The sequence below is a fragment of the Hemitrygon akajei genome, chromosome 30 (genome assembly GCF_048418815.1).
Source record: "Hemitrygon akajei chromosome 30, sHemAka1.3, whole genome shotgun sequence".
In the NCBI taxonomy this organism is placed as follows: Eukaryota; Metazoa; Chordata; class Chondrichthyes; order Myliobatiformes; family Dasyatidae; genus Hemitrygon; species Hemitrygon akajei.
In genome coordinates this window covers 32,119,123-32,145,183 of record NC_133153.1, presented here as the reverse complement: position 1 = coordinate 32,145,183, position 26,061 = coordinate 32,119,123, and the positions used below count along the sequence as shown (strand labels likewise).

The 26,061-nt window shown below is 42.2% G+C and overlaps 1 protein-coding gene across 3 annotated transcripts in view; it reads left to right on the top strand.

The window, feature by feature from the left end:
- acana (aggrecan a) overlaps positions 1–26,061 on the top strand; it is a 108,724-nt gene that overhangs the window by 33,616 nt on the left and 49,047 nt on the right. For all 3 annotated transcript variants that reach the window (XM_073032557.1, XM_073032556.1, XM_073032558.1), the window contains exons 2-8: positions 9,981–10,057; positions 11,277–11,663; positions 12,958–13,132; positions 15,178–15,305; positions 16,256–16,549; positions 22,672–23,319; positions 24,566–24,740. In XM_073032557.1, the coding sequence (XP_072888658.1) occupies positions 9,988–10,057; positions 11,277–11,663; positions 12,958–13,132; positions 15,178–15,305; positions 16,256–16,549; positions 22,672–23,319; positions 24,566–24,740 (1,877 nt within the window). In that variant the 5' untranslated portion in view covers positions 9,981–9,987. The remainder of the gene's footprint in view (positions 1–9,980; positions 10,058–11,276; positions 11,664–12,957; positions 13,133–15,177; positions 15,306–16,255; positions 16,550–22,671; positions 23,320–24,565; positions 24,741–26,061) is intronic.

Sequence of the window (26,061 nt, the reverse complement as noted above, 5' to 3'; positions counted from 1 at the left end):
GCCCCGTGGAGCAGCAATTCTATTAACCTTCAATATAACAATAAAGTTGATGATAATTTGCAGGGAGAAAAAAAATTCAGGGAAATTCCTCTCCAGACTTTAGCTGATCTGCTTGAGGGGTTCATTTGGATCCCAAATACCCCCCAGTGCCTCAGAATTGCATTTGGCCCTCCCAGATACTGATCCGATTTAGTGAATTCCTATCCACTGCAGATAAGTCGAGAAAAGATCATTCCACACCATAAACATGGTGGACTTCTATGGGCAAGCTGGCACAGCGTCTTTTCTTGGTTTGTGCTGAGTTAGTTAGTTTAATTTCAGCATCAATGACATCTTGGATGCCCTAATTTGCCTCAATGCCCTTAGGGCTCATGAGAGAGGGTGGGGCTCCACCAATTGATGGATGAGACTCTTCCAGCCATTTTATCCAAAGACTACCTGCTAGGATTTGTCAAATAAGCTGATAGGGGACTTGGAAGAGAAAAGAGTTCTTCCCTGTTGTATAGGCTCAAGGTGCAGTGCCCAGGTAGGACATCAGCAAAATCATACCTCGGCAGGTCTCGGAGGGGTACAGAAAACAGAGGCAGAGGGAAACATATGGAGGCAACTTCACATCTAGTGGATTAGCACGAAGCATCAGTGAGTCACTGTTGGGTTTTACAGGATTGAATGAACAGCTCTGTTCCTTATTCCCAGTTAAATGCAATCCATTTACCATTAAATTCTTATTTTATACTTCTGGCCAGAAATTTGAACAATAAACAAATTGCATAAAGGGCCAGTATTTAAAAGGAGACCAAAACTGAATAAGGATTTAATGGAATTTTTCTCCTAAAACAGCTGGAAAAACATTAAGTACACAGAAGTATTTATTTAGATTCCTGCGATGCCAGCCCTCTTCTCAGTCAGCCTGAGACCTCTCTTCCCTCGCAGCGCTGAGTCTGTACTTCAGGGCACCAAGGTGCGGAAACGACGCTGACAGTAGCTTCGTCAAATATTTATTTTACAACCCGTCCTGCCATGCTCATTCTGGGCTAAGCCTAGTGCATAAAGCCTTCTTATGTAGATGTAAGATTCTTAAGGGAGGTGCAAGTTCACTTCAGGCACATTTCAGCCCTTTAGTGGTCAGAGGGCATCTTTGTTTTATTTTCTAATCCTCCAGCTACCTGTTAAGGATGTGATAAGCCTTGTGCTCCCTATTGATACAGCAGGTTACTGCTTTGCCTCTAACTCAGAATGTGCAGAGACTTGAGCGTGCTAACCCAGGCTGATAATCCAATGTGTAATCCTTCAAATGAGAAATAAAAATGAGATATTTCTTTGTCTCCTAGGTATAGCTCAAGTGTGTATAAAAAAATTCTAGAGACACTCAGCAGGTCAGGCAGTACCTAAAGAAACCATACATTCTGTGATATAAGACGTTTTTCTTACCATGGATGTTGTCTGAGCTGCTGAGTGTTTCCAATATTTTCAGTTTTTATTTCAGATTTCTATCATCTGCAGTCCTTTTTAAAATTAATTTTCAGATATTAAATCTCTTAGATCAGGGGTTCTCAAACTTTTTTATGCCATTGTCTGCTACTATTCCATGGACCCCAGGCTGGGAGCCCCTGTCTTAGATGCTCTTTGTGTGAGGAGCAAATAAGTTGTCCACAATATCCTGACCAACATTTAACTGGAAACCAATAGTTCAGAAAGCAGAAGCACAAGAGATTCTGCAGATGCTGGAAATCCTGAGCAACGCACACAAAATGGTGGAGTTACTCAGCAAGTCAGGACACACCTTTGGGTTGGCGGGGAGGTGTGGTGGAATAAATAGTCAATGCTTCGGTCCTGATGAAGGGTCTCAGACAAAAGTATCAGCTGTTTATTCTCCACAACAGATACTGCCTGACGTGCTGAATTCCTTCAGTATTGTGTGTATAGTTTGGAAAGTAGGCTGTCCAATCAATAGATTATAGCTATTTCAATGGAATCTGTACAAGTCGTCTACCTTTAACATTACAAGGGTGACAATCGATATATTGGACATATTTAACTGGCTTTGAAATATTCTAAAAGTGTAAGAGTTCTTTCTATGTTGGTTCTTTGCTCTGTGGAACAGAATGACATGAATTTTGGCTAATCAGGATAGGATGAGAGAGCAGGGTTTTCTCCTTGGAGCAAAGTGGGGTGAGAGGTGATGTGACCATAAGACATAGGAGCAGATCAGGCCATTTGGCCCATCGAGTCTGCTCCACCATTCAATCATGGCTGATCTTTTTTTGCCCTCCTCAGCCCCACTCCCTGGCCTTCTCCCCGTCACCTTTGATGCCATGTCCAATCAAGAACCTATCAAGCTCTGCCTTAAATACACCCAACAATCTGGCCTCCAAGCTGCCTGTGATAACAAATTCCACAAATTCACCACCCTCTGGCTAAAGAAATTTCTTCACATTCCTATTTTAAATGGATGCCCCTCTATCCTGAGGCTGTGCCCTTTTGTCCTAGATGCATTTGATAGAGGTGTACAAGATGATAAGAGGCATAGATCGAGTGGATAACTAGAGACTTTTTCCTAGGGCAGAACTGGTTTATAGCAGGGGGTTAATATTAAGGTGATTGCAGGGAAGTGTGGGGGGGGGAAGTCAGAGGTAAGTTTTTACAGAGTGGTGGGTGCCAGAACATCCTGCTAGGGGTGGTGGTAAAGAAATATACCTGCATATTTGGGGCACTCTTAGGCACACAGATGATAGAAAAATGGAGGTTTATGTCGAAGGGAGGGGTTAGATTGATTTTAGAGTAGGTTAAAAGGTAGGCACAACATCATGGGCTGAAGGGACTGTACTGTGCTGTAATGTTCTATGTTCAACGTAGAACAGTATGATTTCTTAGGCCAATTCACACTCATTTTTGAATTGACTGACTTCGAAGTTAGTGGCAATTGCAAAGCTACAGCCGAATGCTAAACTCTCAGGTTAGGAGACAGAAAATGAGCTTCAGCACCTGCCCCTAATCACAACCACATGAGTCCCAGCTGCAGTGAAAAGGGAGGTGTGTTGTGTATCTAATATTTCACTAATATTTGAGTAATTTTGTAAATAGGTCGTTTGATTCAACATTCTTTGTTGTTTACATGATACTTTGCGGATTATCTGTAAAAGTATGTAAATGGCATACGTCATCATGTCACCACGTGATGCATGCCTCATTTAAAGTAAAAAATGAAGTACATAAGTTATCCAAGGCTCTCTTTGTTTTTGTTTTAATTATCTTTATAGTTCAGAGCTAGAAAACAGGAGGAAGAAGGGTTTTTGTTGAACCGCCATCTCTCTAGCAGTCAAATAACCTGGTGAGCATGGTATTAGTTTTTTGAAGTTACTAGGGGCTTAGCTCACTGACACCTTCAGAGCACATACAGTCGGCAAGACTAACAAAGGGAGTGTGACGGAAACAAGCCGGGCCAGGTGTGAAGTGGAGACGCAAGGCACTGCAGATGCCGGAATGCGGAGCAGTAGATAATCAGCTGGTAATGCCGCGCCTGTGAAAGGAAACGGACGGTCAGCATTTTGAGTTCAGACCCTTTATCCAGACTGAAAGAGTTAGCTATTGTAAGGAAGTGAGGGGACGAGCTGGCATGCGTTAGGAGGGTCCAGATGAGATCTGGCTCCATGTGTCCAATCCCAGCCTCTTGAAACACTTCATTATGGTGAATATTAGACTACCATACAGTAGTGATTAAGGCAAGTGACCTTGTTTTTTCTTAGATACTGGGATGATAGTAGTCTTCTTAAACCAGTTGGGAACCTCAGATGAAACAGGGAGAGATTAACGTAGAACATGGGCACCATGGTAGCACAGTAGTTAGCGTGATGCAATTACAGCTCAGCACATTCTGGAGCTTGGAGTTCAATCCCAGCGTCATCAGTAAAGAGTTTCCCCGTGACCGCGTGGGTTTCGTCCGGGTGCTCCGGTTTCCTCACATAATCCAAAAACTGACTGGTTAGTAAGCTAATGGCTCCTGGTTAATCGTCCTGTAAATAGTTTAGTGATAAAGAGATGGTTTGCTGGGTAGTTTGGCTAATTGGGCTCTAATGGCTTGGACCACACTGTATCTTTAGATAAGGGGTTCCCCACCTAGTGTCCATGGATGATGATGATGATTAACTGGACCCCTCAGTCAATGATAGTTAATGGCATAAAAAGGGTTGGGAATCCCTGCTCTAGATAAATAAATCATAGAACAGTAGTGTCCCTCAGCTCATGAATGTTGTGCTGACCTATATAAACTGACTCCCTGCCTCCTACACAGCCCATAACCCTCCATTTTTCACTCATCCATATGCCAATGATTCTCGTAAATGTCTCAAATGTATCAGCCTCAGCCACCACCCTCAGCATCTCCACGGATGCTGTCTGACCTGCTGAGTTTTCCCAGCACTTTTGGCTTTAATTGAAGAATTCCGATGTGTGGATCCAGCCAGCTGGCAGTAATGGCGTCTTTGGTTGAGCAATTGAAATAGGAGGGGTTCAGGAGTCAGAAGTGGCGAGGTGCAGGTACCTCAGAGGGTTGCTGGGTTGAAGGAGTGTGTTAGATCGATCAAAGCCATTGAAGGATTGAGGATTATAAAATTAAAGCTTTGGTGGACTGAACCAGGTGTAGATCAGAAAGTAAATGGCAACGGGTGAACTAGTTGATCAGAGTTATAAAATGATTAACAGGAAGCTGTGCTCATTGCAACATTTCAAATTACAACCAACTTAGTGATGAACTGCAAAGTGATATAAATAAAATCCCATGATATTCTTCCCCCAATCGTTAACTTTAAAATAAATATCTTTTTTAAATTAAAAAAATTGGCACGGACTAGAAGGGCCGAGATGGCCTGTTTCCGTGCTGTAATTGTTATATGGTTATATGAGATTAGCTGAGACCACTTTTCAAGTTTCTGCTATTTTAAATCTCCTCCCCCAAAGGTTCTGAATTTGGAGCTTTGGTTATTTAGGCATGGGGACTCTCTACTGGCAAAAGGCTTCTGATGTGTTAAGTCACCATTTGCTTTTTGCTTTTGTTGGGTATCATTACCCTGTCCTTGACCTCCTCTTCATCCGATGCCAAACACAGAGGCAATCATTTCACATCCCAGCAATTACATTAAACATTCAATATAAGAATACTTTACTTGCTTACTGCCTGTTATGCTGCTGGTGTTTGGGGCAGCAATGAAGATCCTTCATCTCTGTCAGTCCTTGGCCATTCAGTTGTAGAAGAATTCTTCATTGCTGTTTCCATAACAGTTTTATTTTGCCAGTCAGGGTTGTTAGTCCTGAGCTGAACCCCCAAACCTGGAGGACCGATGGACCACTCTTAGTCTGGTCTCTACACTTTGACCTGTTTGGCAAGGGTGACCCTACCAAGAGCCAAAGCATAAAGCCCTGACTCCAGCCAACACAGCTCTCCGGGTCGTTGAGGCAAACAAGCCTCCAAACCCTATGACATGGCTGTAGTCCTTTTGTTCTATGCAATCAGCTAAACTTGTGGTTATTGTTACTGAGAATTGTTTTAATTACAGATATGGAATCACAGAAAAACACAACACGGAAACAGGCCCTTTGGCCCACCAAGTTTGTGATGGTGACACGGTAGTGTAACGGTTAGCACAAGGCTTTACAGCGCCAGCAACTGGAACAACAGGGTTAAATTCCTGCCACTGTCTGTAAGGAGTTTGTACGTCCTCCTCGTGACCCCATGGGTGTCCTCTGAGAGTTCCAGTTTCCACCTGACACACGGTTTAGGGTTAGTAAGTTGTGAGTGTTCTACTTTGGTTCCAGAAGCTTGGCAACACTTGTGGGCTGCCCACAGCTCAGCTTTATGTATTTATTTATTGAGCTACATCATGGAATAGGCTCTTCTATCCCTTCGAGCCACACCACCCATCAATCCCCCCAACTTAACCCTAGCCTAATCACGGGACAATTTACAATGACCAATTAACCTACTAACCAGTACGACTTTGGACGGTGAGAGGAAACCAGAGAACCCGGAGGAAATCCATGCGGTCACGGGAAGAACATAAAAACTCCTCATAGGCAACGGCGGAAAATGACCCTGGGTCACCTGTACTGTAAATCATTGTGCTAACCATTATGCTACCATGCCGCTTTGGCTGTTGACACAAAGGACGCTGTTTCAGTGTTTCAATGTACAGTACCTGTGACAAATAAAGTTGATCTTTATTACTTTATCTTTATGCTAGCTGTGAAAGACACAAATCCCACTTTAACTCATTTTTTTCTTCCCATATTTCCATCAACACCTTCCGTGGTTCTACCACTCACCGACACACCAGATTACATTGACCAATTAATCTACTACCAAGCACAACTTTGGGATGTGAGAGGAAACTAGAGCACCTACAGAAAACCCACTCAATCACTGAGACTTCAGCACAGGATGAAAAACAGGTCGCTGGAGCCACAGGACACAGTTCAACCAGCTATGCCACCTTATTGAATTACCTGGTTTTAAATCTAGTTACTGTGGTAAAAATCAAATTCATGTAGATGGATCAATGCTCCCATACTCAGCCTATGAATCTAGCAATGCTCTATCACTTGTTTTCAATTTACCTCCTTGGCTGGCCCAGTTTTATGCTCTCAGACACATACCACTCCCCCACCCTCCTTGCAGCTTAAAAACCTACTTTGGTTTCCTCCCCAGTTCTGAGAAAACATGAGCTCTATTTCTCCTCCCACAGATGCAGCCCGACCTGTTGAGTACTTCCAGCATTTTTGTTGTTGTTTTTATCGTACTGCCTCACTCCCCATTGAATCCGCATTTAGTTCATTTCGTGTAGGTGCTGAATGTGAAGGTAATCAGGGACAAGAACTATGGCAGGCCATGTTTCTCCCTCCCCTTTAACCCTGGGATGCGAAGCAGACTTTAATCTTCTGGACTACAGACTCAGCCAAGAATGACTTATTGTACAGAAGCTGAGTCCACCTGACCTGCTGTATCAACACCAAGCCGCTAGAGGGAGCATTTGCATGATACTCTTCACTTGGTCAATCTTCAGACTGTAAATCAAACTAGTTTATAAAAACCAGAACAGGTTTGAATAAAATCTACCTGGCCACATCAGTAGAAATTCTAAATAACTTATATGAGATTAGGACAGAAAATGTTGGAGATACAGGCCAGGCCAGGCAGAACCTGTGGAGAGAGCTAACTGTTAACAGAGTTAACAGTTCAGGTCTGTAAACCGAGTGTTACTTTGACCTCCATTGGAGCAGAGTAGGAAGCCAAAATAGTCAGAGTATGAGTGTGTTGGAGAATTAAGTGACAGAAGCTCATCTTTAATGACTAAATAGAATCCACTTGACCCAGCTTTCTACAATGATTCTATTCCTTTCTTAAGATTCAAAGTCTGATTCATTTATTTACCACAAGTAGCAAGAACAACAGCAAAACAAGTCCCTTCCCTCCCTCAGCAAGTAATCGGTATAAATGATTCACTGTTTAGCTGAATGCTGAGACCATGTTCTACACTCAGTGTCATTTAGAAAACCTACAGCACCATACAAGCCCTTCGGCCCACAATGCTGTGCTGAACATGTTCTTACTTTAGAAATCACCTAGGGCCACCCATAGCCCTCTATTTTTCTAAGCTCCGTGTACCTATCCAGAAATCTCTTAAAAGACCCTATCATTTCTGCCTCCACCATCGTTGCTGGCAGCCCATTCCACGCATTGCCCACTCTCTGCGTAAAAAACTCACCTCTGACAAATCCTCTGTACCTGCTTCCAAGCACCTTAAAACTGTGCCTTCTCGTGCTAGCCATTTCAGCCCTGGGAAAAAAATCCTCTGACTATCCACACGATCAATGCCTTTCATCATCTTGTACACCTCTATCAGGTCACCTCTCATCCTCCTTGGCTCCAAGGAGAAAAGGCCAAGTTCACTGAATGTATTCTCATAAGGCATGCTCCCCAATCCAGGCAACATCCTTGTAAGATGAGGAGGGGGTGGGAATTTGCAATAATTGTTTTAACTTCCCACAGTAAGGAGTCACTCAGTGTATTCTTCCCTGTAGATCACACAGAACGCTTGTATCTGCTTTTATCCTTCATATCAACTTTTATCTATCATTTAGTATTACGTAGATCAAGTCAAGTCAAGTTTATTGTTATTTAAGTATATACATGTATACCAACAAATGAGACAACATTTCTCTGAACCAGGGAGTAAAGCACAGTGGTACACATCACACACATATAACATACAATAACTTGAGAAAGTAAGAATTAAATCTACAAATGAATTACACATAGATTTTAAAAAGTGGATAAATTAAATATTGTAGGGTACAGTACAAATTATCCTGTGACACTTCGAATGCGATGTGGCGGGGAATTCAGAAGCCTAATGGCCTGAGGGAAGAAGTTGTTTCCCATCCTGACCGTTCCGGTATTTATGCATCACATTCTCCTGCCGGACGGTAGAATTTGTGAAAGCGAGTAATACCTTCAAGGTAATAACAGGGATATTTCCTAGTAAGTTTTATCATGCTGCATCTTTTTTCTCATTTTTGAGTGGCTTGTGGACATCCATTGTGTGGCCAGCAAATACTTACAATCGCTGATTGCCCCAGAGAAGTTGCTGGTGTACTTCCTTTGACAGTCTGTGTGGTGAACATATCCACAGTAACCAAATAAGCTTGTCTAGCTGATAAACATGCATAGGGGCACATCAGGAATGAGGGCATCATTACTAAGTCGAGTGTAATGACCATCTCTGGGCCCTGCCCACGGGGGATATGGTCCTGCAATACACCCCAGGGTCTCCTTGTTAAGTTCAGCAGGCCAGTCCTACTTCATCTCAGGACTTTCCAAATCTGCAGCGCTCAATATCTCTAACAGATGAGACGAGCACGTGTTCCTCATGACGGAAGGGCAAGGAGAATTCTGAATTCCCATCTTAAACCATTTGTCTTCTTTGAGCAATACAGTACTGTGCAAAAGTCTTAGACACATGTATATGCCTAGGGTGCCTAAGATTGTTGCACAGTGCCGTAGTAATTTTATGTATTGCACTATACTATCACCACAAATTTCGTGACCTATGTGAGTGATGATAAACCTGATTCTGATATGGGTCTCTATTGTGGACTGAGAGTGGGAAGGGGACAGGGAGAGGGGAATTATGATTGGGAAAAGAGGAAAGGAGAGGGGAGGGTGCAGGAAGTACCAGAGAGACATTATGTAATGATCAATAAACCAATCGTTTGGGATCAAATAATCATGGCTGGTGTCTCAGAGCTGGGTGTGGCTGCACCTGTACCACCCTCTTCTATCCTCGCCATTCCCAACATCCTTTGCTCCCGCCAGATTTACAAACAAACTCTCTGCTTCATATTGGCAAACACAGTACTGTGCAAGTCTTAAGCACCCGAGCTATATATGTGCCTAAGACTTTTGCACAGTACTGTATAGTTAAAAGCCATTTCTTTAATCATGTCTTTTATTGCAGATATGATAGGGTCTTTTAAGAGACTCCTGGATAGGTACATGGAGCTTAGAAAAATAGAGGGCTATGGGTAACCCTAAGGTAATTTCTAAGGTAAGGACATTTTCAGCACAGCTTTGTGGGCCGAAGGGCCTGTATTGTGCTGTAGGTTTTCTATGTTTCTATTTCTTCCAATCTTATTCCAAGCTTAGAACTCCCTTGAGGTATAAATTGATGATACACCAAGTGGGCAATACCTTCTAACATGAAAAAGACTGCAGATACGGGAAATCCAGAGCAACACACACAAAATGCAGGAGGAACTCAGCAGGCCGGGCAGCATCTGTGGAAAAGAGTAAGCTGTCGACGTTTCGTACCAAGACCCTAAATCGGGACTCTTTGTTTATTGCTCCATCGGACAAAGCCCTTAGACATTCATCAATATTTGTTCAGGACTAATGACATTAACTCACTCTTTATCTTTCTTTTTTCTAGGTAAATTATGACCACTCTGCTTTTAGTATTTGTATGTTTGCGAGTCATCGCAGCAACTGTTTCTGTTGAAGTTTCTGGTAAGTCATGCATTAAAGATTATTTATTAATATCTAAATTGTGAGGTTATGTTTTACCTCGATCTGTAATAACTCTAACACTTTCAACAGATATTCAACTTGTCATTTCTGGGAGCTGCAGTGATTCTATCAGTGCAAATAAACACATGGGGATTTTTCAAATTTCATCTACATTGTTTTTAAGATTAGTCTGTGGATTAATGTCAAGTCATTGCTGAGGCACAATATATATTTAACTGGGACCCAGCTGCCTATGAACTATGCTGAGCCTTGACCGGGAAGCCATCAGCATAACTTGGGCTCGCAAACTTCTAGGAAAAGTTTCAAACCAGTGTCAAGATACCCTGAGGAATTTACACATTATAAAATTTCGGAATATTACTTGAGATTGGAATTACTTGAGATCATACTGCATCTTTTTAATTCTTAAGTTCATCACTGTTAATGCCAGCATTTATAAACCATCGCTGAGTGCACTTGAGAAGTTGGGGGAGAACTTCCTTCATAAGACCTGACAGTCTGGTGAGAGTATTCCCAGTGTTGTTGAGAGCAGGTTTTCAGGATATTGATGAAGCAATAGTGAAGGGATAGCGATGTATTTCCAAGTCAGAATGATGCATGACTTGCTTCTGTGATCTTGTATCTCCAAGTGGGTGAGGATATCAGTTTGGGGGTGGAAGCCTTGGAAAGTTGCTACAGAGAATCTTATAGATGATGCACTAAAAGTGTGCCAGAAGTGTAAGGTGTGAATGTTTCATGTGGAGGATGTATTGTGTGGTCCATTCTTGGAGTAAGACAGCGCAGTAGCAGAGTGGTTAGGGCAACACTTTACAATGTCAGGAATCGGGGTTCGATTCCCGCCACTGACTGTAAGGAGTTTGTACATTCTCCCCGTGACTGGGTGGAGTTTGGCCTGCTGCTCCAGTGTCCTCCCACATTCCAAAGGCATTTGGGTTAGGGTTGATAAGTGCGGGCATGCCATGCAGGAAGCATGACAACACTCCAGCATAATCCTCAGACTGTGTTGGCCGCTGATGAAAAACGCCACATTTCACTGTACATTTCAATGTCCATCTGACAAATAAAGTTCAGCTAATCTAAAGTTTGCTCCTACTGATGGTGCAGCAGAGGTTGAACAAGTAACTGTTTTGTGCGGTGGATGCATCATATGGCTCATTCCCAGAGTAAGACAGTGTCTTCTTTTATCCCCGTTCGCTAGATAATGCTAGGGCACTGAGTGTGAAGATTGCGGCGCAGTCACCAGTGAAGGCTGCGCTTGCAAGCTCCGTGACCATTCCCTGCTACTTCATCTCTGCCGCACCCTCCTCCCCGGACACTCCCCCGGCGTCTCAGCTCGCCCCAAGAATCAAATGGACCAAAATCACCAAAGGCGGAAAAGAGACGGTCATCGTGGTTGCCATTTCCGGAAAAGTTAAGATCAACCAGGAGTACAAAGGTCGAGTCCAGCTTCCAAGTTACCAAGAAATTCCAGGAGATGCCACCCTGCAGCTGGATCAACTGCTGTCAAGTGACTCTGGAATGTACCGCTGTGAGGTGATGCATGGGATTGAGGACAGCCAGGACGTTGTAGAGTTGGTTGTCAAAGGTAAACGGAAAGCTTCATTTACTGTTACTCTAATTGTTCTCAAGCCTCGCATTTTAGGCATCGAGTTAAATCAAGGTCGAGTTCAAATGTCACTCAACCATATGAGAATACCCATAATCACAGACAAATTAAACAGCGTTACTCCTGGGTGAAGGTGTAATCACAGGACCAGTAGTCACACACAGTACAAGGCACGTATAGTAGATATAAGATAGCAATCACAAAGAAGTCGTCAGGAAAATGTCGTCACACAAAAAAGATATAATCCAAGACCCTGAGTCTGTGAACGGTGTAGCAGCCTGCAGTTGAGCATGCTAAGGCTTGTCTTCTGCCCAGTGAACACAGGTAGGCAGCCCCGACTCCAGCTTGCGCACTGCGCCACCCCACCCCAGCACCTGGGTGGAACACAACAACTCCAGCGCCCCTCTCCTGGGCGGCCGTAAACAGGTAAGGCTGCAGCTCGGGGCCCGGTCCTCACTATGCCGAGATCACAGGGCTCTTCCGGCCATCCACCAACAAGTTCATGAGCCGGACTCGCAGCATTCCACATTCACAATATCCAGCGGGGTCTTCCGATCACAAGAAAAGTGACTGAGAAGACCGCTCGCTGTTAGACCGCACACTGCCTTCGCGCACCGATTCCTCCGATGCCTCTCTGACTCAGGCAGCAGCACGATCCTCGCCAAGACCAGCTCCTTGGCAACGAGCAACTCACTGATAGGGTAGGCCTGCAGTGCTTCAAGTTCTTAATGTCCAGCAGGGTCTTGTGATTGTAAAACCTATGTTTAAAAAAGACACCTTTGGTTGGGCCCTTGGAAACCACAGCATACAACTGCACCGCCATTTTACCATAATGGTACTTTTGCCATACTAATTGGTTTAATAAAGCAGATTGGAATCAAATGACCTTGCCTGGTGTGCCAGGGCTTGGAGTATCAGCACCCGCGCCACCTCAGCCTTCTACCCCCCCCCCCCACTGTGCCCCAGCACCTTCTCTACCACCCATCCCACACCCCTCCTGCTCCACTCTCCCCATTCCCATCATCTTCTGCTCTTGCCGGATTTACCAACTCGCTCTCCGCTCTGCATTGACAAATACAGTACTGTACAAAGGTCTTAGGCACCCTTGCTATATATATACTGTATGCCTTAAGACTTTTGCACAGTACTGTGTGTACTATGTCCATTTCCCTCTGTTGAGCTCTTCCAGAAGGTTGGTTGTTTTTACTCTTAAAAATGCAATAGTTCAAACCAGGAAGGTGGTCGTTATGTGTCTTTTCTTTTCTGATTCCAGGAGTTGTTTTCCATTATCGCGCCATCTCCAGCAGGTACACCCTCAACTTCTACAAAGCTCAGCAGGCGTGTATGGAAAACTCCGCCGTCATTGCAACCCCAGAACAACTACAAGCAGCTTACGATGATGGATTTGATCAGTGTGATGCTGGCTGGATGTCTGATCAAACTGTAAGGTCTGGACCAATCCCATGTGTTGCCTCACTAACCTTTGTGGAATGGGGGTGATCTATGTGATAGAAGGGCCTACAGAGGGAAGCAAACTTCTATGGAAGCAATCAGTCCATAAACTTCCAGTGCATTGTGAGGCTCCATTAATTCCAAAGGAACTTGTCACAATTTATCTTTATGTGTATATCTATATATATTGATGAACCTGATTCTGATATGAATCTCTGTTGTGGACTGAGAGTGGGAAGGGGGCAGGGAGAGGGGGTTCATGGTTTGGAAAAGGGGTGAGGGAGTGGGAAGCACCAGAGAGACGTTATGTAATGATCAATAAACCAGTTGTTTGGAATCAAACGATCTTGCCTGGTAACTCAGGATTGGATGTGTCTACACCTGTGTCAACCACCCCCACTATCCCTGGCACTCCTCCTCTACCACATGTCCCTCACCCCTCCCGTGGCACTCCACCCTCAGCATTCCTAACATCCTTTGCTCCTGCTGGATTTACAAACTCGCTCTATGCTCCACATTGACAAATACAGTACTGTGCAAAAGTCTTAGGCACCCTAGCTATATATGCGTGCCTAAGACATTGGCAAAGTACTGTATTCTTCAATGTGGGGTGGAGAGTGAGTGTACAGATTATCTTTTGGAACAAACACAGTGAGTGGTTCACTTTATGCTTTAGCGTGTGAGAGATGATCTCACATCTGTAAGGAGTCTGTATGTTCTGCCTGTGACCGTGTAGATTTCCTCTTGGTGCTCAGGATTTCTCCCACACACCAAAAAGACGTATGGGCTAGTTAGTAAGATATGGGCATGCCACATTGGTGCTGGAAGCATGGCAACTCTTGCAGGCAGCCCACACCACACCCTCAGACTATGCTGGCCATTGATGCAAATAATGCATTTCACTGTATGTTTTGATGTTTCAGTGTGACAATACAGCTAATCTTTATCTAACCTTACCCTTCAAACATACATTGGTCAGCATTTTGCTGACCATTGCTGGCACTCGAGAGTGTCCAGAGAAGGTGCTTGAGAATATTTCCGGGACTGAATGGGTTAACATACTGTATGAGGAGCGTTTGATGGCTCCAGGCCTGTACTTACTAGAGTTTAGAAGAAACCTATCGAATGCTGAAACCTATCAAATATTGAAAGGCCTAGATAGAGTGGATGTGAAGAGGATGTTTTCTATAGTGGGAGAATCCAGTACAGTATGGGGGGACAGAGCCTCAGAATAGAGAGCTGACTATTTAGAACTGAGGTGGGGAGGAATTTCTTTAGAGAGAAGGTGAATCATTGGAATTCATGGCCACGACCTGCTGGAGGCTAAGTCATTGAGCATATTTAAATCAGAGGTTGATAGGTTCTTGATTAGTCAAGGCATCAAAGGTTAAGGGGAGAAGACAGAAGAATGGGGTTGAGAAGAGTAATATATCAGCCATGATGGAATGGTGAAACAGACTTGATGGGGCAAATCCTCTAATTTTGCTCCTATATCTTCTGATCTTATGCAGTTTGCAAATGGTTATTGAGGAAGGTAATCTCCTCACCCTGTTCCATTGGACCCATAGCATTGTCAGACTGAATTGAACACAGGGTTCTCAGCCCTATAAGGGCAAGGCAAACCATGCGGATGAAATGAATAAATATCAACCACGAGAGCTCAGGAAGATTAATTCTGGAGCAACAAAGAAAATGTTAGAGGGAGTCAATGGGTCCAGCAGGATCTCTGAAATGAAATGAACAGTCAAGGTCTTGGATCGGGTGCTTCTTCTAGTCCCAAATCATGGACTGATGGACCGTGCGTTCCTCTACACAGATGCTTGCCAATCTTCTGAGTTCCTCCAGCATGCTTCTTGTCCAAATATGTCTTAATCCAAAACGTAGAATGAGACAGAAGACGAAGGATGTTAGTTCGGGCTCAGACTGTTAGTTCCTCTTATGTCTTCTTTTAATCTTTTACAGTTGAGTCCAATATTTACAGTGAATAAAGAGACAATGCTAACAGAAGCCCTGAGACATATTTCTGAAATTCTTTTCACAGGTATCCAATTCACAAACCACGAGAGGGATGCTATGGTAACCTGGATGAGTACCCAGGAGTCAGATCGTATGGCATTAGAGACACCAATGAAACTTATGATGTTTATTGCTTTGCAGAGGAATTGCAAGGTGAGAAATATATTTTTGTCTGGAGAAATACACTCTGAGATCCGTAAATGAGGTTGCGTGGAAGGAGAAAATGGGTTCACGGAGAAAATGGGCTCGTGTTTTAGTTAAAATCAAAGTCAAATTTATCTTCATATGCACAAGTACATGCATACAGAAGTGCAGGGGAAAAAAATTACTTCCTGCAGTAGCACAGATGCATTGTATCAGATACACAACGTTCCCAAGAAGAACATAAATTAAATACCCATTCGACGCATTTATACAATTGGAACAAAAAAAAATCAAAGCCTATTATAGTGAAAAGCAGATGTAGTGCTGCTTTACTGAAGTAGTGGTTGTCTTGGATGCTGCCATCTTATTCAAGTTCAAATTTATCGTCATTCAATAATACACACGTATGCAGCTAAATGAAACATCATTCCTCTGGGACCAAGGCGTAAAAGCACAGTGCATATAGTCACACACAAAACATGTAGCTATGATCCAGCACATACAGTCACAAAAAAACTATAGCACCATGGTAGTGTTGTGATCAGCCCGATGCTATTACAACTCGGGGCGTCGGAGATTAGGGTTCGGATCTGGCAGCTTCTATATGGAGTTTATATGTCCTCCCTATGAATACGTGGGTTTCCTCCAGTTTCCCCCCACATTCCAGAGATGTACCAGTTAGTAGATTATCTGGTCATTGTAGATGTAGGACAAACAAACAAATAAATAAAGAGACGGGTAGATAGATAGATAAGAGCCTCCGAGTGACATTCCCTGCACATTGAACAATGACAGGTTGACCTAAAGAGCTATACGCATGTTTATATAAGAATGAAGAAAGGAATACTCTTCCATTTCCATGTCTAACTCCTTATTTTTTCATGTCAATAGTTTTTGTCAAAAGCATTTTTTGACGTTTTGGATCATTGATTGTCTGCTTTCTGCCCTTTTGTTTCTAGGCAAGGTCTTCTACATTACCACCACTGGAAGATACGCCTTCAAGGAAGCAATAGAAGCTTGCCTAGACAAGGGAGCTCAGTTAGCCACCACCGGGCAGTTATACCTGGCATGGAAAGATGGCATGGATCAGTGCAATACAGGCTGGCTGGCTGACGGCAGTGTTAGATACCCAATCTCAAAACGAAGACCCAACTGTGGAGGCAACCTATTAGGAGTTAGGACCGTGTACCGTTTCATCAACCAGACTGGCTATCCTGACCCCACACATCACCATGATGCCTACTGCTTCAGTGGTAAGCCAATGACGACGATAGTAAAAATGGAAAATTCTGGGAACACTCAGCAAATACGGCGTGATCTAAGTAAAGAGAAACGGTTAATGTTTCGGACTTGGAGCTGGTAAAGTGAAAAACTCTAGTTAGCTTTCAGTAGCAGCAAAGATTAGGGCAGAATGGGAGGAACAAAGGAAATATCTTGAATAGAGTGAGATCAGAAAGTTTAATAGGGGCAGTTATCACCACATTACACTATTTTGATTGTATTATTAATAGTGAATCTGTGGAATATCCCCAACAAGTCCAACTATACAAAAGAAATAGAAATAGCCAAAATTGTAATCTTAGATCCACGAATACTGGTTTGCTTAATGTTCCTAAAGGCAAGCACATAGGAACTAGTAATGTGGCATTTTGCTCTTATGCTCCAAAAATCTGGAATACTCTACCAGTTATGCCAATTTAGTACTGTGGAACATTTCAAAAAACTTTGAAAAACCTACTTTTTTTAAAATGTGTCCTACTTATAGGATTACTTAATGCCTGTTGATGTTGATTATATTTATATAATTTGGTATATTCAATTGCATTTTAGCCTACAAAGTATTTGTCTTTACTTACGATTTTCAATTTTGTCTCGTATTTTTATAACTATATTAATTTACCTTTACAATCTGTATAAAGCACTTTGAGCCAGCATCTTAATGTATGAAAGGTGCTATATAAATAGTCATTTATTTTATTATTGGAATGAAGACAGGCAGAAATCATCATTCTGATGCAAATAGAAGGAATGAGTGAGCTCTCTCAAACTGAAAAACCCAGTTTTGAGTCCAGGAGGCTCCATCATGCCCAGTTGTGTGATAAGATTCACTCCTCTTCAGTTTTGAACTTCAAAAACTTTATGTTAAGAATATTAACTTTGTTTGGACACATAGGCATAGATATTGGAGTTCATCCCTTACATAGTGTATGTTAAACAGGTGATGTGTGCAACTATATCTCTTAAAACATCTGACACACATCAAAGAGTCAGGAACTTGGTGAAAAGCCAGTTAAAAATTGTTAGCAAGCTTTTCACCTTGATCCATTTTCAAGGAGTGAGCTACGGTGATTTGGATGGGATTCCTGTGGTGTCAGACATGTCTTTCCAAAGAGAATTCGTTAAGTACTTGAAAGAAAAATAAATGCATTACCACAGGGAACAGGCTAACAAAATAGAGAAAAAAAAAACTGGGTAGGTTTTACCAGAAGTTGGCATGGCTTAATAGAACAAGTGACCTCCTCTGGAGCTACATTGCTTCTATGATTCTTTTCAGGAGCAAGAAATGTTTGAACCCAACAAGCAAAGGGTGCATAAAGCTTTTACTAGGATGCTGCTTGGATTAGAGCAACTGTTACCAACCTTTTTTAATGGCATAGACCCATACAGTTAATTAAGGTGTCCGTGGACCCCAGGCTGGGAACACCTGGACTAGAGGGTATGAGCAAAAGGACAGGTTGGTTTTCTCTGGAGTGTCAGAGGCCAAGGGGAGACCTGAGAGAGGTTTATAAAATAACGAGAGGCATAAATAGGGTTGGCAATCAGAATATACATCCTCGGGTAGAAATATCCAGTCCTAGAGGGTATAGCTTTAAGCTGAGAAGAGGAAAGTTTAAAAAGAGATGTGCAAGGCAAGGTTCTTTACACAGTGAGTGGTGGGGGCCTCAAATGTGCTTCTAGGGTTGGTGGTTCAAGCAGATTTGACAGGGGTGTTTACAAGCCTTTGAGATAGAGACATAAATATCCAAGGAATGGTAGGATATGTATCATGTATCAAGGGATATTGGAAACTTGGTTAGGAAAAAGAGAGATATCTACAATAAATATAGGCAGCATGGAGTAAATGAGGTGCTCAAGGAATATAAAGAATGTAAGAGGAATCTTAAGAAAGAAATAAGAAAAGCTAAAAGAAGATACGAGGTTGCTTTGGCAAGTAAGGTGAAAATAAATCCAAAGGGTTTCTACAGTTATATTAATAGCAAAAGGATAGTGAGGGATAAAATTGGTCCCTTAGAGAATCAGAGTGGACAGCTATGTGTAGAGCCGAAAGAGATGGGGCAGATTTTGAACAATTTCTTTTCTTTGGTATTCACTAAGGAAAAGGATATTGAATTATGTAAGGTAAGGGAAACAAGTAGGGAAGTTATGGAAACTATGACGATTAAAGAGAAGGAAGTACTGGCGCTTTTAAGGAATATAAAAGTGGATAAATCTCCAGATTCTGACAGGATATTCCCTAGGACCTTGAGGGATGTTAGTGTAGAAATAGCAGGGGCTCTGACAGAAATATTTCAAATGTCATTAGAAACGGGGATAGTGCCGGAGGATTGGCGTATTGCTCATGTGGTTCCATTGTTCAAAAAAGGGCTCTAAGAGTAAAACTAGCAATTATAAGCCTGTCAGTTTGACATCAGTGGTGGGTAAATTAATGGAAAGTATTCTTAGAGATGGTATATATCATTATCTGGATAGACAGGGTCTGATTAGGAAGAGTCAACATGGATTTGTGCATGGAAGGTCATGTTTGACAAATCTTATTGAATTTTTTGAAGAGGTTACGAGGAAAGTTGACAAGGGTAAAGCAGTGGATGTTGTCTATATGGACTTCAGTAAGGCCTTTAACAAGGTTCCACATGGAAGGTTAGGTAGGAAGGTTCAATCGTTAGGTATTAATATTGAAGTAGTAAAATGGATTCAACAGTGGTTGGATGGGAGATGCCAGAGAGTAGTGGTGGATAACTGTTTGTCAGGTTGGAGGCCGGTGACTAGTGGTGTGCCTCAGGGATCTGTACTGGGTCCAATGTTGTTTGTCATATACATTAATGATCTGGATGATGGGGTGGTAAATTAGATTAGTAAGTGTGCAGATGATACTAAGGTAGGTGGTGTTGTGGATAATGAAGTAGGTTTTCAAAGTTTGCAGAGAGATTTAGGCCAGTTAGAAGAGTGGGCTGAACGATGGCAGATGGAGTTTAATGCTGATAAGTGTGAGGTGCTACATTTTGGTAGGAATAATCCAAATAGGACATACATGGTAAATGGTAGGGCATTGAAGAATGCAGTAGAACAGAGTGATCTAGGAATAATGGTGCATAGTTCCCTGAAGGTGGAATCTCATGTGGATAGGGTGGTGAAGAAAGCTTTTGGTATGTTGGCCTTTATAAATCAGAGCATTGAGTATAAGAGTTGGGATGCAATGTTAAAATTGTACAAGGCATTGTTAAGGCCAAATTTGGAGTATTGTGTACAGTTCTGGTCACTGAATTATAGGAAAGATGTCAACAAAATAGAGAGAGTACAGAGAAGATTTACTAGAATGTTACCTGGGTTTCAGCATCTAAGTTACAGGGAAAGATTGAACAAGTTAGGTCTTTATTCTTTGGAGCATAGAAGGTTGAGGGTGGACTTGATAGAGGTATTTAAAATTATGAGGGGGATAGATAGAGTTGACGTGGATAGGCGTTTTCCATTGAGAGTAGGGGAGATTCAAACAAGAGGACATGAGTTGAGAGTTAGGGGGTAAAAGTTTAAGGGTAACACGAGGGGGAACTTCTTTACTCAGAGAGTGGTAGCTGTGTGGAACGAGCTTCCAGTAGAAGTGGTAGAGGCAGGTTCGGTATTATCATTTAAAGTAAAATTGGATAGGTATATGGACAGGAAAGGAATGGAGGGTTATGGGCTGAGTGCGGGTCAGTGGGACTAGGTGAGTTCGGCATGGACTAGAAGCGCCAAGATGGCCTGTTTCCATGCTGTAATTGTTATGTGGTTATATGGTTATATGTGCAAGCAGAAGGCATCAGTTTAATTTGACATAATGGTCAGTACAGACATCTTGAGCTAAACAGCCTGTTTCACTGCTGTGTTCTATATTGCTTTGTAAGACCATAAGACATAGGAGCAGAATTAGGCCATTTGGCCCATCAAGTCTTCTCCACCATTCAAACATGGCAGATTCTTTTTTTTTCTCCTCCTCAACTCCATTTCTTGGCCTTCTCCCCATAACCTTTGTTGCCATGTACAATCAAGAATATATCAATCTCTGCCTTAAATACACCCAACGACCTGACCTCCACAGCTGCATGTGGCAACAAATTCCACAAATTCACCACCCTCTGGCTAAAGGAATTTCTCCGCATCTCTGTTTTGGATGGATGCCCTCTATCCTGAGGGTATGCCCTCTTGTCCTAGATTCTCCCACCACATGAAACATCCTTTCCACATCTATTCTGTCCAGGCCTTTCAACATTCGAAAGGCTTCATTGAGAAGCCCCCCTCATCCTTCTAAATTCCAGAGAGTACAGACCCAGAGCCATCAAACATTCCTCGTATGATAACCCTTTCATTCCTGGAATCATCCTTGTGAACCTCCTCTGGACCCTCTCCGATGCCAGTTGATCTCTTTTAAGATGAGGAGCCCAGAACTGTACACAATACTCAAGATGAGACCTCACCAGTGCCTTATAAAGCCTCAGCATCACATCCCTGCTCTTGTATTCTAGACCTCTTGAAATTAATGCTAACATTGCATTTGCCTTCCTCACCAACGACTCAACCTGCAAGTTAACCTTTAGGGTGTTCTGCACAAGGTCTCCCAAGGCCCTTTGCATCACAGAGTTTTTGGATTTTCTCCCATTTAGAAAATCATTTGTGCATTTATTTCTACTACCAAAGTGCATGACCATGCATTTTCCAACATCATATTTCATTTGCCACTTTTATGTTCTGATAAAGCTACAAATAAACTAAATTAATCAGACTGTATAAAGCAATCATCGTGAATACAGTGCCAAGCTGTATGGGTCCTAATGCCCTTCCCTTGGACAACATCGCTGGCGTGGAGAGGGGAGACTTGCAGCTTGGGCAACTGCCGGTCTTCCATTCAAAAAAACCTTGCCCAGGCTTATACCCTGGAAACTTTCCAAGGTGCAGATCCATGGTCTATCGAGACTAACGGAGTCCTACACACACTACACATCATTGTAACATGCACCTGAATGACGTATATTAAGGTACCTGTTACAATGACATATGGAATATTTGCATTGATTTGGTGACTGACAAGTGGACGGGACTTGAGGGTTCCAAACCTGGGGTCCACAGACCCCTCAGTTAATGGAAGTCGTCCATGACATAAAAAAACGGTTGAGAACCCATACTATAGAGTTTTGTACTGGTGACTGCAGCCAAACGCCAGCCACGACAAAAAGTGAAATGAACATGCAATTGAAGCCAAGGAACCAGTGATCTTCCCTCAGAGCCACACCAACGCTAAACATAATCTTCAAGCATCCTATTTTTCCCCATGCACACTATCTGTTACATCCCCCACAAGTGGTAAAGTTCAAACTTCATTTCCAGCATTCAAGGCTAGCATGCAAATCCCAATGAATCCTAATGGATTTGAAATAAGACATTGAAACTGAATTAGACCATTCAGTTCATCAAGTCTGCATTACCATTCGACCATGTTTTATTTATTATCACTCTCAACCCCATTCTTCTGCCTTCTCCCTGTAATCTTTGGCGCCCTTTCTAATCAAGAGCCTGTCAATCTCTACCTTTAAACATACCCAACGACTGGTGTCCACAGCTGCCTGTGGCAATGAATTGCACAGATTCACCACCCTCTAGCTAAAGAGAATCCTCTTCATCTCTGTTCTAAAGGGACATCCTTGTATTCTGAAGTTGTGCCCTCTGGTCCTAGACTCCCCCACTACTGTACATCCTCTGCACATCCACTCTATTTAGGCCTTTCAATATTTGCTAAGTTTCAATGAGATCCTCCCAGTCCAGCGAGTACACACCTTGCGTCAAAATGTGCTGCTCATATGTTAATCATTTTATTCCCGGAAACCTCCTTTGGACCCACACAAATGCAGGTATGTCTTTCCTTAGATAGGGGCCCCCAAAACTGCTCACAATAGTCTAAGTGTGGCTGGTTCCCCACCTCAACAGAAGAGCTGACCGTCCATAAGGGAAGCAAGATAGGCCAAGACCACGCATTGATTGATAGAGAATTCAGTTTGTTGGTAGCCTGCACAGGGCTGTTTGTCTCCCTCATTGATAATCTCTTCAACACTCTGCTATTTCTCAACAGGAAAGCCTGCTATAGAAGCAATCACAGAAACCCCACTCACCTACCTAGCCACTGAGGCAGAAGAGGTATTTACCGAAGAGGGAAGCGCCTTTACCATCCAAACCATACCTGAAAAGGTAGAAGTATTTTTCACAAAGCCTACTGAAGAGGGAGAAGCAAGGGGAGACGTTTTTACATTAAGTCCTTTCGCTCCAGTGACTCTGCCATCTACTGAGGAAGCTCCTGAGTTGACCATATCCCTCAGCCCAGAAACTGTCAGAATCCCACCTCCTGAAGAACCTGTTACTAAGGGAATTATCCTTCCGAACATCACAGGCCTACCCGAAGATCTAATCACCCCTGAGGAGATCTCCAGTCCAGAAGTGCCAGTATCTGTGGTAGCAACTATTGGGGTCTTAGTACCCGTCGAAGAACTGACAGGAACTGTAGGACTAGAAGTCACAGAAATTCCAACTCCTGCTCCACACACCATAGAAGAGATTGTTCCCAAGGTAACAGCAGCTCCAGAAGTTCTGGCAACGCCACCCGAAGGGCTAACAGCAGCTCCGCCTGAGACAGTGACCCCAATTACGGCAGCCATCACCGAAAAACTGATCAAGGTGGATGAGAGTTCAACATTATGTCCCATCAGCCCAATGGCTCCAACCGGTGAGTTAAAATACCTCACACAGTAAGCATTCAAAAGTTAATCACATCGCACTGGCCCTTCTTTACACCCTCTTAGGAATCATTTATCTTTTTAAAAATTGTGATTGTCTTGACTTCAGCAATTACTTGGTATTAAGAATCAAGGATCAACTTTATTCACCAAATACATTTACATTTATTAGGAATTTGGTGTTGGCCGAGCAGTACACTCTGAGGCCTCTTAACTTATTGTGTATGATCTATCTGGTTTTAACCTCTATGGTTCTCGTACTGATTCCAAATTTAGATTCTGGATTCCCATATGAAATTCTCAGCTCTCCACTTACTGATTCACTGTTTGTGCCATTTAAGGCACTAGGGATGAGATAATTAAAGGAATTTACTTCACACTTCTGGTATGGTCATTTAGCTTTTGAGCAAAACATAGCTCTCATTTCATCCAAATGTTGAGTGACATGCAAATATCAAAATTTGTCCTCATTCTTTTGATTAAAACTGCAACAAACATAGTGACCCCATCTTCTATCAGATTAAAAAATCTAGTATATATTCTTTTATGTTTCTAGAGATTATAGGAATTTTGTTAGGTACTCTCTTGAGCACATGATAGAGAGCTCAAGTGATCCTAGTTGGAAGGGCAACAATTGTTATATAATTTTTCTATTCAAAATACAGTGAAACTTTCCATATCATACATCTTTGGGAGCCCTGCTTGATGGCAAAGGATGAACAACAAGATTTATCTGATCTCTATCTTACTGAAATCCTAAGATGCATTTATGTTAAGGAATACGTATATAGTATAAAGGAAAAGTGTGTGCTTCCTTTTAAAAGCAAAATGGAAGTGTAGAAAATGCCAGAAACATTGTGCAGGTTAGGCAGCATTTTGTGATAGAGAAACAGTTAACATTTCAAGTTATGATGAAAAATCATCAATCTGAAATGTTATCTATTTTTCACCCTTCACAGATGCTGCCTGACCTGCTGAGCATTTCCAGCATCCTTTATTTTCATTGCAACATGATTATTGTGAATGTCAATCTTCTGGAACATATTTTATTATCTGTTAATTTATTTGTCATAATATTACTTTATGTTTTGTGTGTGAGGTAAACGTACTGTTTTGTGCACCTTGGTCTGGAAGAACATTGTTTCGTTTGAAGGTATACATGTTGAATGACAATAAACTTGACCTTGAACTTAATATGGCTCAGCTCAATTGCCTGTTTATTTGTTTCTTTAACAGGGATTGTATTCCATTACCGTGCCATTTCAAGCAGGTATAGCTTTAACTTCACCCAGGCCCAGCTAGCCTGCTTAGAAAACAATGCCTTTATTGCCACTCCAGAGCAGCTGCAGGCAGCCTATGAGAAAGGATACAACCAGTGTGATGCAGGCTGGCTTTCTGACCAGACTGTCAGGTAAAGCTTCCCACTTCTCAGTTCTATTCGGTCATGTATTTGGCAAACTAGAAATCCTGGCCCCAGTGGCTATGTAATCATGTGATATGTTCAAGTTTGGACTCAGTTCTCTCAGTAAAAGTTGTAAAATTAGTCAACCCCCATCATGGGTACTAGTCTCCATTGTATCCAAGACATCTTCAAGGAGCGGTGCCTCAGGAAGGCGACGTCAATTACTAAGGACCCCCATCATTCAGGACATGTCCTCGTCTCATTATAACCACCAGGAAGGAGGTACCGAAACCTGAAGGCACATACTCAGCATTTCAGGAATAGCTTCTTCCCCTCTGCCATCTGATTCCTAAATGGACATCGAACCCATGAACGCTACCTCACTCTTTTTTTCTCATTTCTGTTTTCGCACTGTTTATTTTACTACTTAATATACATATATATTTACTGTAATTGATTTATTTATTTATATTTCTGTATTATCATGTATTGCATTGTATTGCTGCTGCTAAGTTAACAAATTTCACGACATATGCCTGTGATATTAAACCTGATTCTGATTCTGATTCTGATTATCACTGACTTGAAACTTGTTGTTATGTGACAATTTTTTGCTGTCGTAGGCATACTTGCACATGGTATAAATGCCATGGAAATTTGCGTTTTTACAGCAGTGGAACTACAAACATGTATCAACATAAATTAATAAACCAACATAAATTGTCATAAATTAACATAAATTTATTAATAACTATTCTATTTCAACTAACTTAGTGATGATATTCTCTGGGCTGGTACTACCTTAAACTGCAAATCAAGTCAATATTTACAATTCTTAAAGTAATTAAAGCAATAAAAGTTAGAGGCCATTGAGCCCCTCATATCTAGTTAGCCATTTACTTAGATCATGGCTAATCCTGGCACCACTTTCACACCATAGCTACATGACCTTAATATTAAACAAAAATGTAGGCTCTAGACTTCCTTGTGATCGGATTTTGTTTTATTTTTATTTACTTTCTTTTATGCGTAAAAGACTTCCTGATTCCACTTCTGGTTTGGTGCTTTGGAAATAGCTTGGAGAGCTAATGTTCTCCAACAGAGCCCTCCCCTCCCCCAGAGTGAGGGTCTTTCAGATGAGAATTTCTCTTCTGATCTCTCAACGAATCCATCCAATATTCTGTAAAGCATTATGGGAGTTATCTCCGTATCCCCGTACATATTTATATCTCAACCAAAGTCATTGAAATAAAAAATTATCTGGCTATTATCAGTCCTACAAGTAGTTATTGTGCACAAATTGGATGGCATGTTTTGTACATTGCAAGAG